Genomic DNA, 20,174 nt, shown 5'->3' with positions numbered 1-20,174 from the left:
TGATGTGTGATGTGATGTGATAAAGGCGTGCTCATGACGTGACGTCGCAGCCAATGGGATTTTAGGTGCCGTTTCTCATTTGTCCAGACGACAGGCGCCGGCTTTTTCGTTCAATGGGCCATTTAATGCTTTCGCATCAATATTGCGACACGCTGACGAAGAATACGTTTTAAGCTTGGTCCGAAGAAGACGACACTCAGAACATCGCGCGCTGTCTACCATCTTGTCGGCTGCTAGAGTTATGGTAAATATCCTGTAAATATATTTATGTCTTCTTTTACCCACGTAACAATATGCAAGCCACTGAAAGGAATGTAATCCGACGTTCTAACGACGCTACTAAGACTTTCAGATACTGAAACCTGAGTTATTTGCTCAAAGATTAGTAGGGTTCCCCCCCATCCCCCTCCGAACTTTCATTTTTTTACCAGAAACTAGGAAGCACGCTTATTTCGTTCGGAAATCGAAAGAAGTCGAGAAAGAGAAGAGGAACCGGGAGCCACCTACTTCCGAGTGATTTTCTAACCTCCATTCTTCTACCTTGGTACCTTGACAGCAACTGCGGTCGCCTATTGAAAGTATTTTTGCCTGCCTTTTATTTCTCCTCTTCTGAAAAATATGATTGCAAACTCTGGATATAGGGTACACGCCGTATTCTACGCTTGCAATGTGAACTTCAAGAGAGAACCATCCCACATAAATTAGGCCTAAATTAATTCTGTCACCCCGTTTCTGTGTTTAGGCATAAAGTTAGCTGAGGAGACGAGATAAAGACATCGGAAGCTAAATGTTTCCGGCTGATCCACTTGACTTTTCAAGATAGGAAGAAAACGTTACCACGTATCGACACAAACACCTGAGTAATTTAACACTTTTAAAAGTATCAAAGGACTCTGCTAACACTTAACGGTCACAAAAAGGAATATACAACGGACGTGTTCCTCTTTGAAAATAGTTGCTAGTACTTTTGGCAAATCTCCTTAGCTGACGAAACGTCTTCGATGTCAATGAACGAAGAGAGAGAGAGATGGAAAGAGATAACAAGGAGATGCAGCACGGTTCACCAAGGTCGCGCTTGCTTTCCTATTCTACACTTGCGGAACGGTAAGGGGGGAACGATAGATGAGTAAAAGATTAAATAGGAAAATTAATGAAGAAGATGTGGTAAAAGTATATAGTCCCAAGGGATGCAGGTTATTTTTCCAGCACTCGCACTTTGTCGCGTAGCCACCACCTTTGCTGTGAATAGACCATGCAGATACTCCATCGACGTATAAGCTACACCTTCACAACTCCAGAAGCACGCGCAATATTATTTCACTGCAGCCAAGTGTTGCCACCCTGCGGTTCCATGGCAGGGCACTACGCAGGTAACCGTACCACGCAGTTCGGTTTCAACGAACGAGAGCAGAGGCAAAGCCCAGCGCCTAAAGACGTTTCCAACGTTTGTCCACGATTAGGTCGGCGAAAGCGAACACGGCAAGCGCAGCATGGTTAAGCGTGGCTAGCCGGAAACCGCAGGCACCGCCGCATGTGCTCGCAGCCGCGTACAGATCACTCACTGTACCACGCGGCACGGTCGCACCCGAGCCGCAGACGCGAGAACAGCACCTCGAACAAGCACGCGTATACCGCCGCGAGATCGCGCGCACGCACCCGCCCCGCCTGTCAAGGCGCACCCGGTGTTTCGGCCCGGCCCCGCAGCCGCGGGCCGGGGCGCTGCGGCCTACGTCGTACGAGATCGATCTCCTGGCGCCCTGCGCTCGGGGAGCCCCTGCGGCCACTCCGGCGAACGAGACCGGCCGTCATCGCTGTCGCCTCCAACGACTGCCCGACCCCCGGACCGTCTCGGCGACAACTCGGCTGCCGTGCATCGCCATGGTGAGATCGCCGCAACCGTCCGCAGATATATATAACCGTCTCGCGGGGTGTTCGCGCCGTTCGTTGAAACACGGGCGCGGTGTGGCGAAAGCCACCCCCATCATCGGTGTCTGAGACTGCTGAAGAAGTGGTTTACATCCTCGTGCATGTATATAGTGCCGAAGCGCGCGCGCTATGGGGAGCCAGCTACTTGCACCGCAGCAGGTTGCTTTGTTTAGCCGCCCGCGCAGCGAGCGAACGCGGAGCTCATCTACAGCCGCACTGATACTTTCTTTTCGTTTCGTCATCCGATCGGCTCTGTGCCCCTTTCGCGCCGCTTCTGAGTGACAGGAGGCGTCGAGATGATTTTTTTTTTTTTTGCTTTTTTGGGTTTCAGCACGAGCGTTAGGGGAGGTAAAAATATAGGCGCGATATAATGTATATCCTTTCCCGATGCCTCGCGCGAAGTTCAAAGAGGCGTCCGGGAGAAACATTTCATCTGGCAGCCCACAGAGTTAAGAGCGAGACTCCCATCCACCCCGCCTTCCTCGAAAGGGATATTATATGCGTGAATGTACGTAATGCGTCGCGGCTGGTTGTATTGTCTATTCCGTCACTGAGCCGGCCATGAGCCGAGTGGATTTCGATGAAACTCAGAATCATGCGATAATCCCTCGAAACCTGCCCCAAGCGGTAGGCAGTTACGAACACGATGGCACCTTCTCACTGCATTTATATTCACGATTGGAGATGTTCACGTACGCATTGATTCCGTGGTTTGAGCTCGCACGCCGACATGAAACCTTGCGCTGTGGCGCGTGGGCGAATTTCGCCTTCTTGACGTCGTAACGAAAATTTCCCGCTCGACGTTTTCGCTTCAAATGGACACAAAGTAACGCGACAGTTTTGTTGAGCCCGTTTTGAAGTTGGTGACGATATGGGTTGCGGACAACAGTGCCAACTATCAGGGAATCCAGGAAACGACATTCGTATTCGAGTAAATCGTAACTGTTCGCCGTCAGAAAACTAGGAAACAATATCGATTTTGATGCATAGAGGACTTTCACTTTTCGAGCGTCGTGAAAATGAAATTTATGTGCGCACGAGGACATATGTGTGCTGCAGCCAACGAATAGTAATTTCTCGCAGTAGCTGTAGCGTTAACTGGTTGCAAACTGGAGAGGGTAGAAGCAGTACGCCTCCGACTATGCCATTTCACTTATGTGGAAAATAATATATTGCTTTAGGAAGTGCATAACTTAAACTTAAAGAGAAGATAATAAATTTGAGCCTTCAGCACGTTCAGTGCTCTTTCGCGTAAGACAGGAGAGTACGCGCTTAGTTTCCAGACTTCCGGATGACTGCGCAATAAATCATCACAATTTAGAACTACTGCCTTGTTTATTATGTGTTCGTTTTTCTTCCGAAAAAGAATAAAACATATATAATTTATACTATATCTGCAGCTCGTCGTCTTTGTTGTGCGTAAGCAACTGCGTTTAATAATGAACGAGAAGAAAGGGGGTTCACCGAGGGGCCCGATTTTTATTAACCATATCATGAAAAGCCAACAAACAAAGACACCAAGAAAAACATAGGCGAAATTACTTGTACTTACTAATTGAAATAAAGAAACGATAAGTCAGTGGAAATAAAAGTGAATGAAAAAACAACTTGCCGCATGTGGGGAACGATCCCGCGTCTTCGATCCCACGTCTTCGCATTAGCATCGCACGCGTAATGCGAAAACCTGTGGATCGTTCCCCACCTGCGGCAAGTTGTTTTTTCAACCACTTGCACTGTCATTAATTTATCATCTATTTAATTCAATTAGTAAGTGCAAGTTTTCTCCCCTATGTTTTCCTTGGTGTCCTTGTTTGTTGGCTTTTCATGACACGTTTAATAATCGTAGTATAAATGATGTTTTCGGCTTAAAACGGAATTGCTTTAGTTGTGCGAAGGGCTGCGCGAACATGTCCTTGCTTCTTGATGTGTCGCCTCGATGTGCCGCCTCGACAAATGTGCTTAAAACGTGAATTCATAGTGGTGAACTTGGAGACAACGAAGACTAACAAGAAAAACAACGAAACATTAAAGAAAAAAGGACGTATACTTGTGCGTGTAGAAGTGACAGTATTGACAGATGTGAGAGACGGCAGTAGCGCTTATAGCGTGATGTATAGTGTTTGAGGGGAGTGAAATTTGTAGGAAGGAGAAACTTTCTTTGAAAGAAAGATGGAAACATCAGCCAGTGTATAAGAGAGACGGGCTCCAAACAGAGCCGGATAGGTTATCCGTATGCATACTCCAGGCGTTGAGGATGAAAAACGGCATAGGGGGTATAGGGGGAAGAAAAAAAAAAGTCAGAAAAAAAAGTGACAAGCATACATGCTCACGTACACATACACGGACGACGAAGAATACGCTTCAAAAACGTGTACTGCCATAAAATGTTCAAACGCGAAAAATTCCTTAACTACTACAACGAGGTATTTCGTTTCCAGGTTCACCTGCGTTTGTAACATCGGCCTAATTCAGACTTCAAAACGTACACCGAGGACTACTCCGTGCTTATAAACCAGTTACATAGAGATTACGCGTCGAACTTCCACGTGCTTTCGCGTAACAGGCGTTCGTTGTTGTTCTCAATTCAATTTCTGCCGGTAGTGCATACACGTTAATCTGGGAACTCCAGAGTGAGTGGTAAAGGGCTGTTTCTCCCAAGTGTGTTGAAATCCAAAAGAGATTAAAGGTTCACCGAAAGGTGGAGACTCGAAGCGTTCAACAGGTGAACGAAGAAGCCTCAGGCCATGGAGTCAACGTTAATTGCTTCAACGGAATATGTTAAAATTGTCATACCATATATAGAATGAATGAAAGAGGTTCCACTGACAGCGTAACATAAGCGCTACATTTAATCTCGAATAAAAATTCCGTATCACTGAAATTATATGTACGGAATGCGTCGCTTTAATTTAAAGCAGTCAGAAAGCAGTACACGCTAGCTGCATTAAAATGAAAGGTAAATTGCTTTTTTTTTTCTTTTTGCGTTTGCAAGAACGACGTTTAGAGGTTTAGAAGCGGTGCTTCGCAGCTTTAATGGTTGTTCCAGAATGATTGAGTGTGCCATACACGATACCTGACCGCAGCTTGCAAGATACATAATGAAGAAAAGTCATAAGATTGGATAACTAGATACACACGTCGATCAACAATTGGGGATAAAGAAAGAAATGATAACAGACAAACAAGGAGGAATTCCAGCGAATATCAGTGTTGCAAGCGCGCCGAGATAGCATATCTGCTTGCCATCGTCCCGAGGGCAGCTTGCTTCGTTGAGTCAGGTGCACTTGATGGTGTTGCAGCAGGTAATACATAAGTTCCACGCTCCGTGTTCATAAAAGATTATTTTACATGAGTGAAATTCTGAGATCGTCCATTGCTACGGCGGCCCTCCCTCCATATCACTACGTCCCGGTCGCTGTCTTGGGGGAAATATGAGTTTTGTGAATCGGTTTTGTTTATTAGTTTATGAGCATTGGCTAACGATTTACCTGCTGCGTTTGTACTTACGCTGAAGCTGCTTCCCCTTCGTGGTGGCAGGTTGTACTGCAAGGCACACATCGTCTCCCTTGCATGCTGCTTGTTCAAGAAATGCACACTTCTTTCACAGGTTTCACCAAAGTGAGGGAAAATCAGTGACAGCAGTAAATAGCTCAAGCAATTCCGCAGTAGTACCCACCTCTGTTATTCTCCCTTTTCCCAGTTGTATCACGCACCTCAACAGTATTCGGAATAGTCGGTAGGTAAAGATTTCAACGTGTATAGCACAGCGCTATGTTGGTGCGTCATTTGTAGGCCGCATGCATGGCGCAATTATATTGCTTTCGTTCATTGTGATGTTAGCGACGTTTCTAAATAATATTCTCAGAAAACAATAACAGTTTTTGCTTCTTTCTTTTTCCTGTTGATCTGGGGGTAAAAGATAAAGGTTTGACAATGGTTGGCAGATATTTCGTTCTTCTTCGCAAGTACCCCTCTCATTCATCGTTAGAAGCGCCTTGGAAAGGTGGCTAATCTCGGTTGAAGTTTTCGACATGGCATCCTTGCTCCTCTCAACAGGGAGGCCTTCTGACACCCTCACACTGACGTCATTAGTACACACATTTTCTTCCTATTTTATTCACTTATCTTGGAATTGAATTAGCTGATTGAATCGCACCCCTGTAAGCATTTGTCTCGTCTCTCGTCGTGTCACGTGATAACCCTGCATCACCGCTTGGTGTCCATCCGCTTGAGTTTTATTATTTGCTAGTTTAACAACAACAGCTGCCGCATACTCTTGACTCGTTTGAGTCTGTCTGGAGTTGTCGTCATCAGCGGCTGACATAATGCGTGCGACATACCTTAACGTTCGTACCGGGTGCCTATTGGAGAACTGCCATTGTTGGTTAGTTGCGTACACATTACGTGTATCTTAACGATGAATCGCCTCGGAATATTTGGGGCAGATACTTTGAGAATGTGTGCTACAAGAGTCATCATTTGGAAAAAGCGTGTGATTTAGGACGTTTCGCGCGACCGGCGCAGTCGCCCCCGAGCGATTAGATAGTATTGCGAGCGTTATATTCATCCCCCATCTTCCTCAACAGTATATACTCATCATCTTCGTCAGCGTCATCCTCTTCAGTGCGTCGAGCTCTCACAGTTGTCTTAGAAAAGGCGGAGATAAGTAGTACCGATCCCCGTACCTCTCGCTTAAATAAGATAGAGGTATACATTTAATTAAACGTTTTGTGATGAGCATTTTGTACATATATATCATAAGAAGCCAGCAAACAAAGACGCCAAGGACAACAAAGGGATCTTACTTGTACTTACTAGTTGAATTAAAGAAACGATAAATCAGTGGGAATGAAAGTGGACGAAAAAACAACTTGCCGCAGGTGGGGAACGATCCCACGCCTTCGCATAATTACGCGTGCGATGCTCTAACAATTGAGCTACGACGGCGCCACTTTCCCATCCACTTTCTGAGGTATTTATGTGTTACTGAACGCGAACCCGACGCTACCAACGACGACACCATCTGCACCCTTTAGTTGGATTCCTTTACCTGGACTTTACCACGGGACTTTACTTCAATCGCGCTTCGCACTAGGAGGGGTTCCCTGTAGCGGCGCGACTATATAGTCTCCAAAGCACGCAAAGAAGAAGATGGGCTCACGTGCAGGTAGCGCGAGAATAGAAGAGGCTAGCACGCTCGACATGAGGGGCCGCGGTGTCGGCCACTCCTGAGATCCCGCTGCACCAAGGCTGGTCGGGCTAAACAAATCGTGGCTACTCCCACCATATCATAAGAAGCCAACAAAGACTCCTGGGACAACACAGTGGAAATTACTTGTGCTTACTAATTCAATTAAAGAAATTATTAAACAGCGGAAATGAAAGCGGATGAAAAAAACAACTTGCCGCAGTTGAGGAACGATCCCACGTAATAATACTTGGTATCCGTCCCGTTGTCATCTCTTGTGTGCTGTGCGTTCTTTTGGAGCCTTAAATATAGGGATAATGAGTAATAATACGCCAAGGTTTGTGACTGGTGGCGCTGGCTAACATTTCCAGGGTTAGTTCTAGTATAGTAACACATAAATACCCCAGAAAGTGAATGGGAATATACGGCGACGCGGTAGCTCAATTGGTAGAGCATCGCACGCGTAATGCGAAGGCATGGAATTGTTCCCCACCTGCGGCAAGTTGTTTTTTCATCCACTTTCATTTCCATTGAGTTATCATTTCTCTAATTCATTTAGTAAGTACTAGTAATTTCCCCTGCGTTGTCCTTGGTGTCTTTGTTTGTTGGCTTCCTATGATATGATTAATTAAAATCGGGACCCTCGATAAACCCCCTTTCTTCGCGTTCATTATATATATATATATATATATATATATATATATATATATATATATATATATATATATATATCCGAATGCTATACTTTCGGGATAACAAAGACAATGTCGTATATTATGGTTATCCCACAGTGTACGAGAAACGGGCTTTTTTCAGTTTTTATTTTTTTCATACCGTCTTTTAGTGAAATGTGGTGACTGCGGCTTGGGATCAAATCCGTTACCTCCTGCTCAGCAACTGAACGCAATAACCACAGGGCCAACGCGACGGGAAGGCACCACATATGTGATTCACCGTTTAAGAGCACTTAGGACGACGACGCTCAGCGCCATAACCGAGGCTGCTGACCCCGGCTTCTGCTGAAATGACCCGTAGTTCATATAAATCCCATTGGTTTGGTATTTGATCCGTGCCGATGTTGAGGATGCGGCTTCGTACTGCATAGTGACTTTTTGCTGGCTTCGTTATGCACTTTACGTATGTGCAGTTACGCTTGTAGAGTTGCGCGCAGGCTCTTTCCCATTTTAGTAGTATCCCACGTGTTGTATATCCGATATAAACGTTGGCAAGACGTCAGTTCAGTGAAAAATATTGACTTCCACAAAGCTCTGCATGGCATGGGGAGTGAAATTCGTATGTCCAGCCCTGTTACATCGTTACGGCACACGGGCGTGCCTTACTGAATACGACAGCACGCAGTTCGAAGGTTGGAACATGAATGCTTATTGCTTCCGTCTCGGAGCATATATATACCAAACGGAGAGGGGGGGGGGGGGGGGAAGGGAGAACAAGGGAAAGATATCAAACGGTAAACGCACGCGCCGTCAGCGCTTTCAAGGCGGTCTGATTGCCGCTGACGTCACTTTACAACAATACAATACAATACACTACAATACAGCGTTGCATACAGTCGCGAGCAACAGTCTGGAGACCACAAGCTGAAATGTGGTTGGGTGAGAATGCGTGGCTATCTCGGGGCAGAGCCATCGTTTGAGTAAACACATTAATGCCTCCTTTACGGCAGCCTGGACAACTGTGGGCTACTTACGTTCTTTTTTTGTATTTTGAGCGAACTATAACTATATATACTGTAACTATATAACTAGAACACCCTCCACCTGGTCCGGACATCCAAGAAACATTATTCGAGAGCTTGCTTGTGCATGTACGCACGAGTTAACTTAGCTCACAGTTTCTAAAACTCCTAATCCATTCAGCTCACCCTCTTCCCCTTTCATACATATATGCACAGTCAATACCAAAGGTTGCTCGTGTCCAGAGGGAGACGCAAATAAATTAAGCAAGCAAGCAAGAACACCGATATAAGTAATCGTTATTGTCTCGCCAGATACCTGTATAAGCTCCCTCCTTCCATACGCAAAGCTGGTCTCGTGCCGCGTCTCTATCGTAGAGCGGGCCTCGTGCATCGCTTCGAACTGCAATTTCGTATCGAGGGCTTCTGGGAGTGCACCGACCGCAGATTGAGAAACACTGCCTCAGGACACCGAATCTGTTACATAAATGTCGCGGGCACACGAGCGCCGCTCTCTCGCGCGTACGCTTCTCGCGGTCCACTCGAGCACGCACGCACGCACACGGTGAATTCTCGCGCGTGCGCATCTCATTAGCGCGGTGCCTACGCGAGCACTTGGGGGGAAGCGAGCGAGCGCACCTTCTCGGCCGCCGGGGATAAACATAGTCCGGAGAAGGACGGACCGCAGCAGCGCGGCACCGATCGACCGCGCTGACGAGGCGGACGCCGCGGTCCTCCGGAGATGAGGCCGCTTCCCGTCGCTCTGTGGAGGCTCGCGCGAGGCGCACGCGATCGCGCTTGTTCGCGGGGGCGGCCGGAGCCCGAGGAGGGGGAGAGAGAACCCGCTCTGCGAACGAAGTGACAGGCAGTACCTATACTACTAGTTACCGTGTCTGAAATCGCTGTGCTGCGATTTGCTGCGCCCCACGGGAAACAACTACCGTGTGGCCCAAGGCGGGCCAAGCTGTTAAGGAAAAAGAAAGAGTGGGCTTCACGATACGGCGGTGGGAGCAACGGTGTTCGGTTAGTTCAGTCGCTTTGCGCACGCCGATGGATTTTGACACAGAAGCGTTGACGGCGGCCCCATGTCGCAGAAAATCCGGCATCGGCGTCCGGCGCCGGCTTGCCCGTGAGCGAAAAATCCATGCATATATTTCGTATATATATATTCCCGTACATAAAAAAAAAAATCCCGTGTATACAGGGTGTTCCAGCTAATTTTAGCCAGAGTTTTAAAAGCGTGCAAATACCACGTAGCTGGACAGAACCAAGGTAATGTTGCTTGCTGTCGCTTGGAGATGCTTAGGTTATCTTTTTTAATTCTACCTAAATACATAATTAGTCCTAACTAATTAATCAATTTCCGAAATAATATAGATGAAAAGTGTCAATGAGAAAATTGTAGACGAACATGAAAAAGTCCGGGCACGGGTTTATGTTGCTCAATACGTGCTACATAAAAGTGTTTTTCCGAGCCTGAAAGAAGCCCGCAAAGGCACGTAAAATTGCCGCGCAACTGGCCGCTCGAGGCACCTTTATTTATTTATTTATTTATTTATTTATTTATTTATTTATTTATTCAGGTACCCTAAGGGGCCTTGAAGGGCATACATAGGGGGTGGGGGAGTGCAATACAAAATCATTGTGTCAAGTATAGAAACATCTGAACAATACTTATCATCATCATCATCATCATGTTCCATGTCCGCTGCCAGGACGAAGGCATCTACCTGCAATCTCCAATCACCCCTGTCCTGCGCCAACGGATTCCAACTACCACCCGCAAATTTCCTAATTTCGTCGCACCACGTAGTCTTCTGCCGTCCTCTACTGCGCTTCCCTTCTCTTGGTACCCATTCTGTAATCCTAACGGTCCAACGGTTATCTAACCGGCGTATTACATGACCTGCTCAGCTCCATTTTTTCCTCTTGGTGTCAATTAGAATATCGTGTATACCCGTTTGCTCTCTGGTCTAAACCGTTCTCTTTCTGTCTCATAACGCTATGCCTAGCAATCTTCGTTCCGTCGCCCTTTGCGCTGTCCGTAACTTGTTCTCAAGCTGCTTTGTCAGTTTACAAGTTTCTCCCCCATATGTCAGCACTGGTAAAATGCACTGATTGTACACTTTCCTTTTCAATGATAATGGTAAGCTTACAGTAAGGAGGTGGCAATGTCTGCCGTATGCGATCGAACCCATTTATATTTTGTGAGTTTCCTTCTCAAGATCAGGGTTACCTGCGATTAATTGACCTAGGTAAACGTACTCCTTCACAGACTCTAGAGGACGACTGTCGATGCTGATCGAACTCTTGTTCCTTTGTCCAGCTATTCATAATTATCTTTGTCTTCTGCATATTAATCTTCAACCCCACTCTTACACTCTCTCTCTTAAGGTCCTCAATCATTTTTTGTAACCCGTCTACATAGTTGCTGAATATAACGATGTCATCGGCGAACAGAAGGCTGCTGAGATATTCGCCGTCGATCTTTACTCCTAAGCCTTCCCAGTTTAATAGCTTGAATACTTCTAAGCACGCAGTGAATAGCACTGGAGAGATTGTGTCTCCCTGTCTGACCCCTTTCTTTATAGGTATCTTCCTGCTTTTCTTATGTAGAATTAAGGTAGCTGTGGAATCTGTGCAGATATTTTCTAAGGTATTTACGTAAGCGGTCTGTACTCCTCGATTACGTAATGCCCCTATGACTGCTGATATCTATACTGAATCAAATGCCTTTTCGTAATCTATGAAATCCATATAGAGAGGCTTATTGTACTCTGCGGATTTCTCGATTACCTGATTGATGACATGGATGTGGTCCATCGTAGAGTATCCCTTCCTGAAGTAAGCCTGTTCCCTTGGTTGACTAAAGTCCAGTGTTGCCCTTATTCTATTGGAGATTATTTTGGTAAATATTCTATATAATACTGGGAGTAAGCTAATGAGCCTATAATTTTTCAATTCTTTAACGTCTCCCTTTTTGTGGATTAGTATAATGTTTGCATTCTTCCAGTTTTCTGGTACCCTTGCAGTCGATAGACACTCATACTTAATATAACTGAACCTTAATAATAATAATAATAATAATAATAATAATAATAATAATAATAATAATAATAATAATAATAATAATAATAATAATATGCCCTATGGCCAACCGTGCGGTTAAAAAAAAAGTCACCAACTGGCAGAAAAGCATTGTTTCCTTTTATTCAATGTACATCGAGTCGAACGCCTTTACAACGAACGCCTGTATGCAACGAAACGACCTGTGTAACGAAGGATTGAATATGTCCCGGCCAAATTCCTATCTTATACAGGTGTCCTCGGAACAGCTCTATAACAAAGACCACTACAACGAACTCGCCTGTATAACGAAGAAATTTAGCCGCCCCGACGGTGGAGGTGCTGCTTTACAACGAATGCCACGTTAATTCTCTACCCTCCGCAGATGCCAATTATAGCTGCGCTCTCGGCTACTTCTATACCGCAGCGCCAGCGATGCACTCGATCGTGCTGATATCAGCGAGTGTTACCTTCCTGCTGTACGGCGTCAGGAATCGGTCGACGCGTACGCTCCTCGTTGTAAACCACCAGGTGGGTGCAGCGGCTGGCGAATAAGTCGCAGTCGTCGAAGACGTGATGATGCTATCGTAACTGACGACCTAAGAAGTCTTGAAAGCCATCTAGGGCGGGGAAAAAAAGTGAATGTCAACGAAGGCAACAGTGATGAGAGACTGCGAACAGATGCACAATTTTGACTGCAAGGAAGGCGTAGGCTGCATTCGACAACCTTCAACTTTACCTGGCGTCACTCCCAAGTTTCGTGGCTATGAGGTCAGCTGTAGTCGCACATTCGGCCAGACAAAGTGTGCACAAGAAATAGCGACTTGTTTGGCTAAGTCCCTCTTTGTCGTAAACATTGCACGCCGTACAGCTCACATAAAGCATGCAGACTATAAGCACAATCAACAAGCGAAGACCTTCAGTTATTACAAATTAAGGGATACTTAGCGAAATAAGTCGTTAATATTTTGTGACACTATCTGGCGGAATATATGCGATTGCAGCCAAACCTATTACACCGAGATTCACGGAACGCTCCGCGGCTAAACATGGAAGCGGCGCGAGGTAAACCTGCACAACCTCGAGTCCTGCCATCGCCTCCCTTTCCTTCGCGTTTTTTGGTTCATTTGCAAGCTCTTGATCACTGTTGCTTTCATTGACATTCGCATTCTTTGCGCCTTAGATAGCTTTGAAGACGTCGTCGTTCGCCGGTCACGACTGCGTCGTCACGTCACGATCAACCCCGACGTATTCGCGAGCCGTCGCACCCGCTGCTGTATTACGAGAAAAAGCAGCGCACGACTTGAGCGATTCTTGGAGCCCTCCAGCAGGACTACATGTATAGCGCTCGCTGATATCACGCCGAGTGCATCGCTATAACGCTGCTCTTAGCGCTGGCGCAGAGCCGCAGCTCACACGTTGCGTTGCACGTACATTTGGTATCGACCACGACGTCGCACGTCTGCCTTCACCACCGCACGAAAACCGTTGCGGAACTACCCTAAACAACTAAGCTGTAAAAACAAACAAACAAATAAATAAAAAGATCGCTGGACAACGCCAAATCAGGTTGATCTACACTGTGAGACGTCCACGCGGCGACCTCACGATGACTAAGGCGATATTTGATGTTTTACGAGGGAAAGATGGTGACGAGCGGCACAGAGAAGCAGGGCACACACGTAAACATAATAAAGGACTCTATGCCCATTCCGTTACAATGACACATACCATTCACGACACAAGAGAGATTACCTTTATTTCACAAAGAGCTTTTTGTCCCAGTCCTCATTGCTGGTAACACATCGTGTGTTGCTCTGGGATCGGGAAATTCCCTGGATGTGCTGGAGGGCTGACCGAGTGGAACATACCATCCAGTGGCACATACCCAGTCACTGGGTCAAGAACGGGCAGTCCAAATATCAACAAGTTAGGAAAGTCCAAGAAACCGTTGAACATGATGCGCTATTATAGTGTGTGGTGTTGAGAGTCGCAAGGAAAGCTGCGCTTTATGTTAAGAAATTATGCGGATCCCGTGCGCTGTGGGAATCGATGGATGCAAAGGTTCTCTTATATATATATATATATATATATATATATATATACCGCAGATTTTTGCTCAGCAGAAATCATTATATTCATTTATGCTGGTAAAATAAGTAATTTAAACGAAGTATTTGCCGGAACAGATCCAGTTGTAGTGGTTGTTTCTACAATGTACCATCTGCGAAGTAATAACCCCCCCACCCCAATACAATGGCCTCCAAAATTCTGGACGTTGCGTAGGGATTAAAAAAAATCCGCAGCGTACAGAGAACCTCGAACGCCATAACTCTTCAAGCGACGCTTTGTTCCAACCTTCAAACCGTTTTTGGAAGGGTCTCAGAGGACATCTGGTCTTTGAAGTCTGATGTATTCAGTGTGTTTCCGACTATGCTTGGGACCCCACCGCCCACCCCCACCCTTTCGCCCCCTTGAAAAAATAATCAATAAAAAGAAAGTTAGAAGGTGATTGAAAGTAAGTCAATGAAAGACAATGCCTTGCTAGGCAAGTTGGGCGTTAGACTACCTGTATGAGCCATGTGATAGTGTGAGAGCCACGCTGGATCGACAGCGTTTGATCGACGTCAGCTATAGATGTGGAAAATTGCCTTCTATATTTGTCATAATCATCGTCACCACCATCACCATCATAGTAATCACATACCCAGTGTCTTGACCCCAGTGTCTTGACCCCTGTTGCACATAGCCATTAGCCCCAGGGGTGTATACCCAGTGATACATACCGAGTGGTACACACACGGTGAACCCTTCGCGGTTGCTTAGTGGCTTTGGCGTTACGCTGCTAAGCACGAGGTCGCGAGATCAAATCCCGGCCGCGGCTGACGCATTTCGATGGGGGCACGAAGTGCAGAAAAGCCCCTGTGCCGTGCATTTGGTGCTCGTTAAAGTACCTCAGGTGGTCAAAATTACGTGCCTCGTAATGATGTATTATTTTTTGGCACGATAAACCGCACAATACCTTTTTTTTAAATTAACCAGTGGCACTTATATTTAGGCTGCATTATCTTCGGGATCAGCCTACGAGAAACGACAGAAACTGGTTACAAACAGCCGTACATACCCGATACGGAAAAGTGGCAGTAACTCGCCAAGGAAAACATTATCTTCAATAAGGCACATATCGCTGGTTGCTCGTGCGCAGTAAATGTTTGTCGCGCTTTGGCAGTTATGTACTGAAAGCGTAACAGCAAATGCGGTAGGAAAATTGTTTTAAAGAAAGTAGTAAATTTCGCTCTCACTTTCCTGGAAGACGCAAGAAATGAGTAGATGCCGAAGCTAGTTACCAAAAATTTGGAAAAACCCAGTACACTTACTACTATACGCGACCCGTGTTCCACGGCCAGTGTGAACTTGATAGGCAAAGTGATTGCGGCTCGCCTATGCGCTTTCAGCAAGTCCCTAAGATGTACACTCGTGCCAGCGTACGGAATGGCACAAGCGGCAATGGTATTTTCTCCCAACATGCCGGACAATAACCGTAGCCAAGCTAACACCGTAGTCACGCGATTGCGTATAAACGCACTGTGCGTGAGCCCGTTACCTGTGCTGGTCAGGTATACCGATGGACATTTGCAAGTTGACCATTACTTCGTCTATACCACTTTCTCTGCATTTTCCCCTCTTGTCAGAAACAGTCGTAGCCGTGAACATGTAGTGTGGCCTTACCCACTTCCCTGTCACTAATTGCTACCGCGAGTGCCCCTCAATCGGTCACAGCTAAATAACAGACGGACAACAGACGGCAATCGTAAGACGGTTTCTTTGTGGGGCCGCCTATACCAGACGATAACACAATTGACCCTCACAAGAGGGCTAACGCACGTAATGCACAGCGCGCTCCGATCGTTTGATGATGGTGGTACTGCGACTGCGCAGTGGCCGGGACGGCATACAAAGAACGCTTGTTTTCTGTTCTCCTTGTGTGCGCAGTACGGGTTCGTGAACCACGCCTTGGAGCTGCTGGTCCTGAGAAAGTTTGGCGCCGAAACATGGGAACAGATCAAGTGAGTAGCGCGGCCCGTCACTCCAGAGGGCCGGTGCAGAGGGCTGAACTGCACCTATTGCCCGCCCTACCAGCGCCGTGTACACTTTCGCGGGTACCGCCCACTGACCCCGCAACACTCTTTGAAGCAGAGTCGCTAATGGAACCCACTTGCACGGGCACCGGCGCGACCTTGAACCGCTAAGTGGAAGTTGACAGGTACTCAGCAGAGCGAATGTGTTTGGCAGAAAACACTTGCGGGCGCGCATGGCGGTGCCATCGATCCTGGGACGAATCCGCCCGCGATTGAACAAAGGGACGAGCAAGAGCATGTCGGTTCGTCATCCAACGCTGCCTTGCATGGCGCAGCCGCTTGTTCTCCGTAGGAGTGAGAGTAATGATTTTCTCGTTACGGGGCTACGCGTTGACCCGTATATGTAGTATTCACCGGGGGTCGATATTGCGCGGGCTTAAAACAAACTGCCGTAAGCCGAACAATGGCCGGTTCGAACGCGTGATGCAACGGTTTGTGTTGCTTTGTTTGTGGCCTCGCGATGGGCATCATTCGCGCCCTTTGTTCGACGTTCAAGTTCACGTACACGAGATCGCCCTCGCATTTCATGCCTGTGCGGCTTCGCTACCTTCGGGAGGTGCATACGTAAAAACAAGAATGCGTTCACGTTGCTATTCTCGTATACCCCAATGATGAATGAGGACTTGCCTCGGCAGCCATTGCGTTAGATATAGGACTACAAGGCCGATTGAGTAAGCCTATATGCACGTATATTTATAATACGTCTCTCTTTCTTTTTCCACCCGCCGTGGTTGCTCAGTGGCTATGGTGTTAGGCTGCTGAGCACGACGTCGCGGGATCGAATCCCGGCCACGGCGGCCGCATTTAGGTGCTGGCGAAATGCGAAAACACCCGTGTACTTAGATTTAGGTGCACGTTAAAGAACCCCAGGTGGTCGAAATTTCCGGAGTCATCCACTACGGCGTGCCTCATAATCAGAAAGCGGTTTTGGCATGTAAAACCCCATAATTTAATTTTTTTCTTTCTTTTTCCTTTGCCAGTACCTCTCTTGCCCTGTCCTTTTGATGGTTGTTTCATCCATTCATATGCTTTTTTTCGGGAGTTCTTCGGAAGACTTTCTGGTAATCTAAGACCGCCGTTATTAAAACAGTTCAGTGATAAAAGTAAAATCTCTTCAGGTACCTGTAGTGATCCATTCTTAGCCATCGATCAATCGTTGCAGCATCAACCCCAATAATGCTTTGAACAGCATACAAATTAGCAGTAAGTGCAAGGTCACCCCGGAAACAAAATCAAGAGTTTGACGGAAACCCGTCTGGTGAGGAGACTGTGAACAAGGCTCCCATGCGGAAGCCGAAACGTCTTTTTATTTCTAATTCTTATGTTCGGCGTCCAACTTTCAACTACTTACAAGATAACCCCTATTCGTGTGTTCCTGGCGCTCCGGCAGAGTAGAACAAATTAGTCGTATCGATATGAGCAGAGAGAGCTCGACTTCCTGTCGTACTATAATGTAAATCTGTATAATGTAATTCACCATACCACCACCCTCCTTCCTCTTCCCATCCTATCTCTCTTATTCCCCCAAACCCCTTCCCTAGCGTGGAGTAGCAGGCTAGAGACACTTCATTCAGGCCGACCTCTCCACCTTTCTGTCATTCAATTCTCTCTCTCTCTCTTAAAGTAAATCTGAAAGCGACAGCAAAAGGAGTCAGACTAGCCACTAACTACAACATCTCACACTACGATGCAAGGGCATATCTTATAACGTCGCACGCCAATAAAGGTTATCAATTTCAATGCAGCCAGAAAAGCTAGACATCCTATGATAGACCGGCGTGAGCTACAATGCAAAGGTTATTTGCTGCTCACTACCACTCGGTAACGCACAAACAAAATGTTTTTGGCAGCGTAAATATTCTTCCACTCATAGCAAGTGGGTCTTGCCTGAATAATACGGCTTCGGAAATACTGGTCAGCGACCATGCGATTACTTATTTGCCTCATTCAGTCTTTACTGCTCGTACTGTCCGGCTGTGTATATTCAGCCATAAACGATTTATAACGCGCTGAGAGCCGGTTGCTCGAATAGCGTTCCTGTTCGCAATCTGCAATATTTGCAAACACATACGTAGTTAGCTGCGGTGTTATATACTGTCAGAAGGCAGCATTTATAAGCTGCATAGCCGCTTCGAACATGTATGTCAGGGTTTTACGTCCTAAAACCGTTCCAACAATGGGCAATGAAGGGCGCCGTGCTGTAATGAGTTTTATATATATATATATATATATATATATATATATATATATATATATATATATATAATGTGTGTGTGCGTGTATTCACGATCATAAAAGTGAACAGGCAATGAAGCCAAGGAAAGCTGTGGTCACGAGCTGCGGTTGAAAATTAAACGTAGAAAATAATGAGGAAAAGGGAAAATGAAAGTGAAGAAACGATGACTTGTCGCCGGTGGGAGATGAACCCACAACCTCCGAATTACGCGTGCGCGGCGCTGCCAATTGTGCTACGGCGGCGGACATCAATCCGTCCACTATATTGGGTTGCTATGCGTACTAGATCAAACCCTGGGAGTGTTAGCCTGCAGCGCTGCTCAAGGTCATGGTGGGCGGATGCAGAACATACTTTTTAGTTGCACGAGCATGGAGTGACACTCTTGTTTCTTGCGCAGCGCTTCTGGTTCACCTCCTGAGACGACCGGGGAGTAAAATCAAAATAAATGAGAAAAGAAAAGTAGCACAGTAGAAAATTCACGGGTTTCATTATGGATATATGATATCAGAGCGTAAGGTTAGTTACAAGTTGAGTGACTGAAGTGTCTGGAATAATTATAATTAGAAATGCACTTAGACTACCGGGGACTAAATTCAAAATAAGTTAGAAAAAGATAGAAAGAAAATAGTACAGTACAAAATTGATGGGTTTCATTACAGATATGATATCAGGCATAGGTTTACTTAAAGGTTGAGTTACTGAAGCGTCTGGAATAATTAGAATTGATTAGAAATAACTGATTACCACACACCAAAGCACGTAATCGTAGACTTTAAGACTTTATAGAGACCCACCACGTGAGCACGACCTCGGCGAAATTCCTGGAAACCCGGAAGTTGAAAGCGGAAGTAATGACGCCGCTAATGACGGCCATTAATGACGTCACACACAAGAAGGCATCATATTTAACCGGCTAATTAATGGAAAACAGTTGCCTCCGTGTTCGGTTCGTGGGTTGCGTTCGCCTAAAGTTAACTTGAGACCAACGCTGAGGTTGGTCTCAAGTTAGACACCTAAGTCAACGATTAGGGTCGCCTATAATTTTTTTTTTGTCCTATGGAGTCACATAACACGTGAACTTAGAAGAACAGGTACTTCGCTAATAAACCCTCGTATGCTACCTATAATGGCGTCAGTAGATTCGAGACCCTCGCTACGAGTGAACGAGGAGAAGGGAAACAGAGGGCTCTATATTTTATAAATCACGACCGCAAAAGCTAACAGGCAATGAAAGCAAGGAAAGCATAGGCGTAATTAGCTGTTGTTGAACATGAAATGAACTGATATACTTTTATATAATCTCGAAGCACTGCGGGTTGCCATTGAATTGAAAGAAAGAGGCTGAAGATGCATCGGTGGCAGCTATTTCTATAATTAACATGTCTGTTTATCAACCATGCATGGTTGGACCACTACAAAGGACCGGTAAATTGTGCTTTATTCGGACCTGTCCCTGTGGCCTTAGGTTAAAAATAGCAACGTGTCTTTGCATTTCATGTTCTCTAAGACGGTTAGACGGCAACAAGGAACTCACAATTTCGGAAGCACCGAATGGTGGAGTAAAAAATAAGTTTTTTTTTCTCTCTCTCACAATTTCGGCTAATAGACCAATGTACCATCATCTTTTCCACGTAAAGCGCAAATGATCTCCCTGCGAAGCTCGAAAAACAATCCTCGGCACAGAAGCAGGGAATAAGTAATAAAAAAAAATAAAAGAAGAAGAACCCGTTACTGGCCTCGGCTGTTTTGTTTTATTTGACAGTGCGCTTTGAAAAGTGGAGGGACAGAGGGGAGGGTTCAAATATCGTACTTCGTGACCCTCCCTCACTTTTCACAGAGGAGGGTGCAAGTGCCTCCGTAGCCACCCTTGAACGAGATCGATTGACTGACTATACGGGTCTCTAGACACTCTCAATATGTATATGA

General features: G+C 46.1%; 1 protein-coding gene across 1 annotated transcript in view; it reads left to right on the top strand.

Moving 5' to 3' along the window:
- Positions 1-1,711: 1,711 nt before the first annotated feature.
- The window catches only part of Gycbeta100B (guanylate cyclase soluble subunit beta-1-like), a 39,678-nt gene continuing 21,215 nt past the window's right edge, over positions 1,712-20,174 (top strand). Inside the window, exons 1-2 of the mRNA XM_050183333.3 lie at positions 1,712-1,881; positions 15,867-15,940. Coding sequence (XP_050039290.1) covers positions 1,879-1,881; positions 15,867-15,940 — 77 coding nt within the window. The 5' untranslated portion in view covers positions 1,712-1,878. The remainder of the gene's footprint in view (positions 1,882-15,866; positions 15,941-20,174) is intronic.

The sequence above is a fragment of the Dermacentor andersoni genome, chromosome 4, assembly GCF_023375885.2.
Source record: "Dermacentor andersoni chromosome 4, qqDerAnde1_hic_scaffold, whole genome shotgun sequence".
NCBI lineage: Eukaryota > Metazoa > Arthropoda > Arachnida > Ixodida > Ixodidae > Dermacentor > Dermacentor andersoni.
Note: the sequence above shows the minus strand (reverse complement) of the source record. Positions and strands in the feature narration are given on the sequence as shown.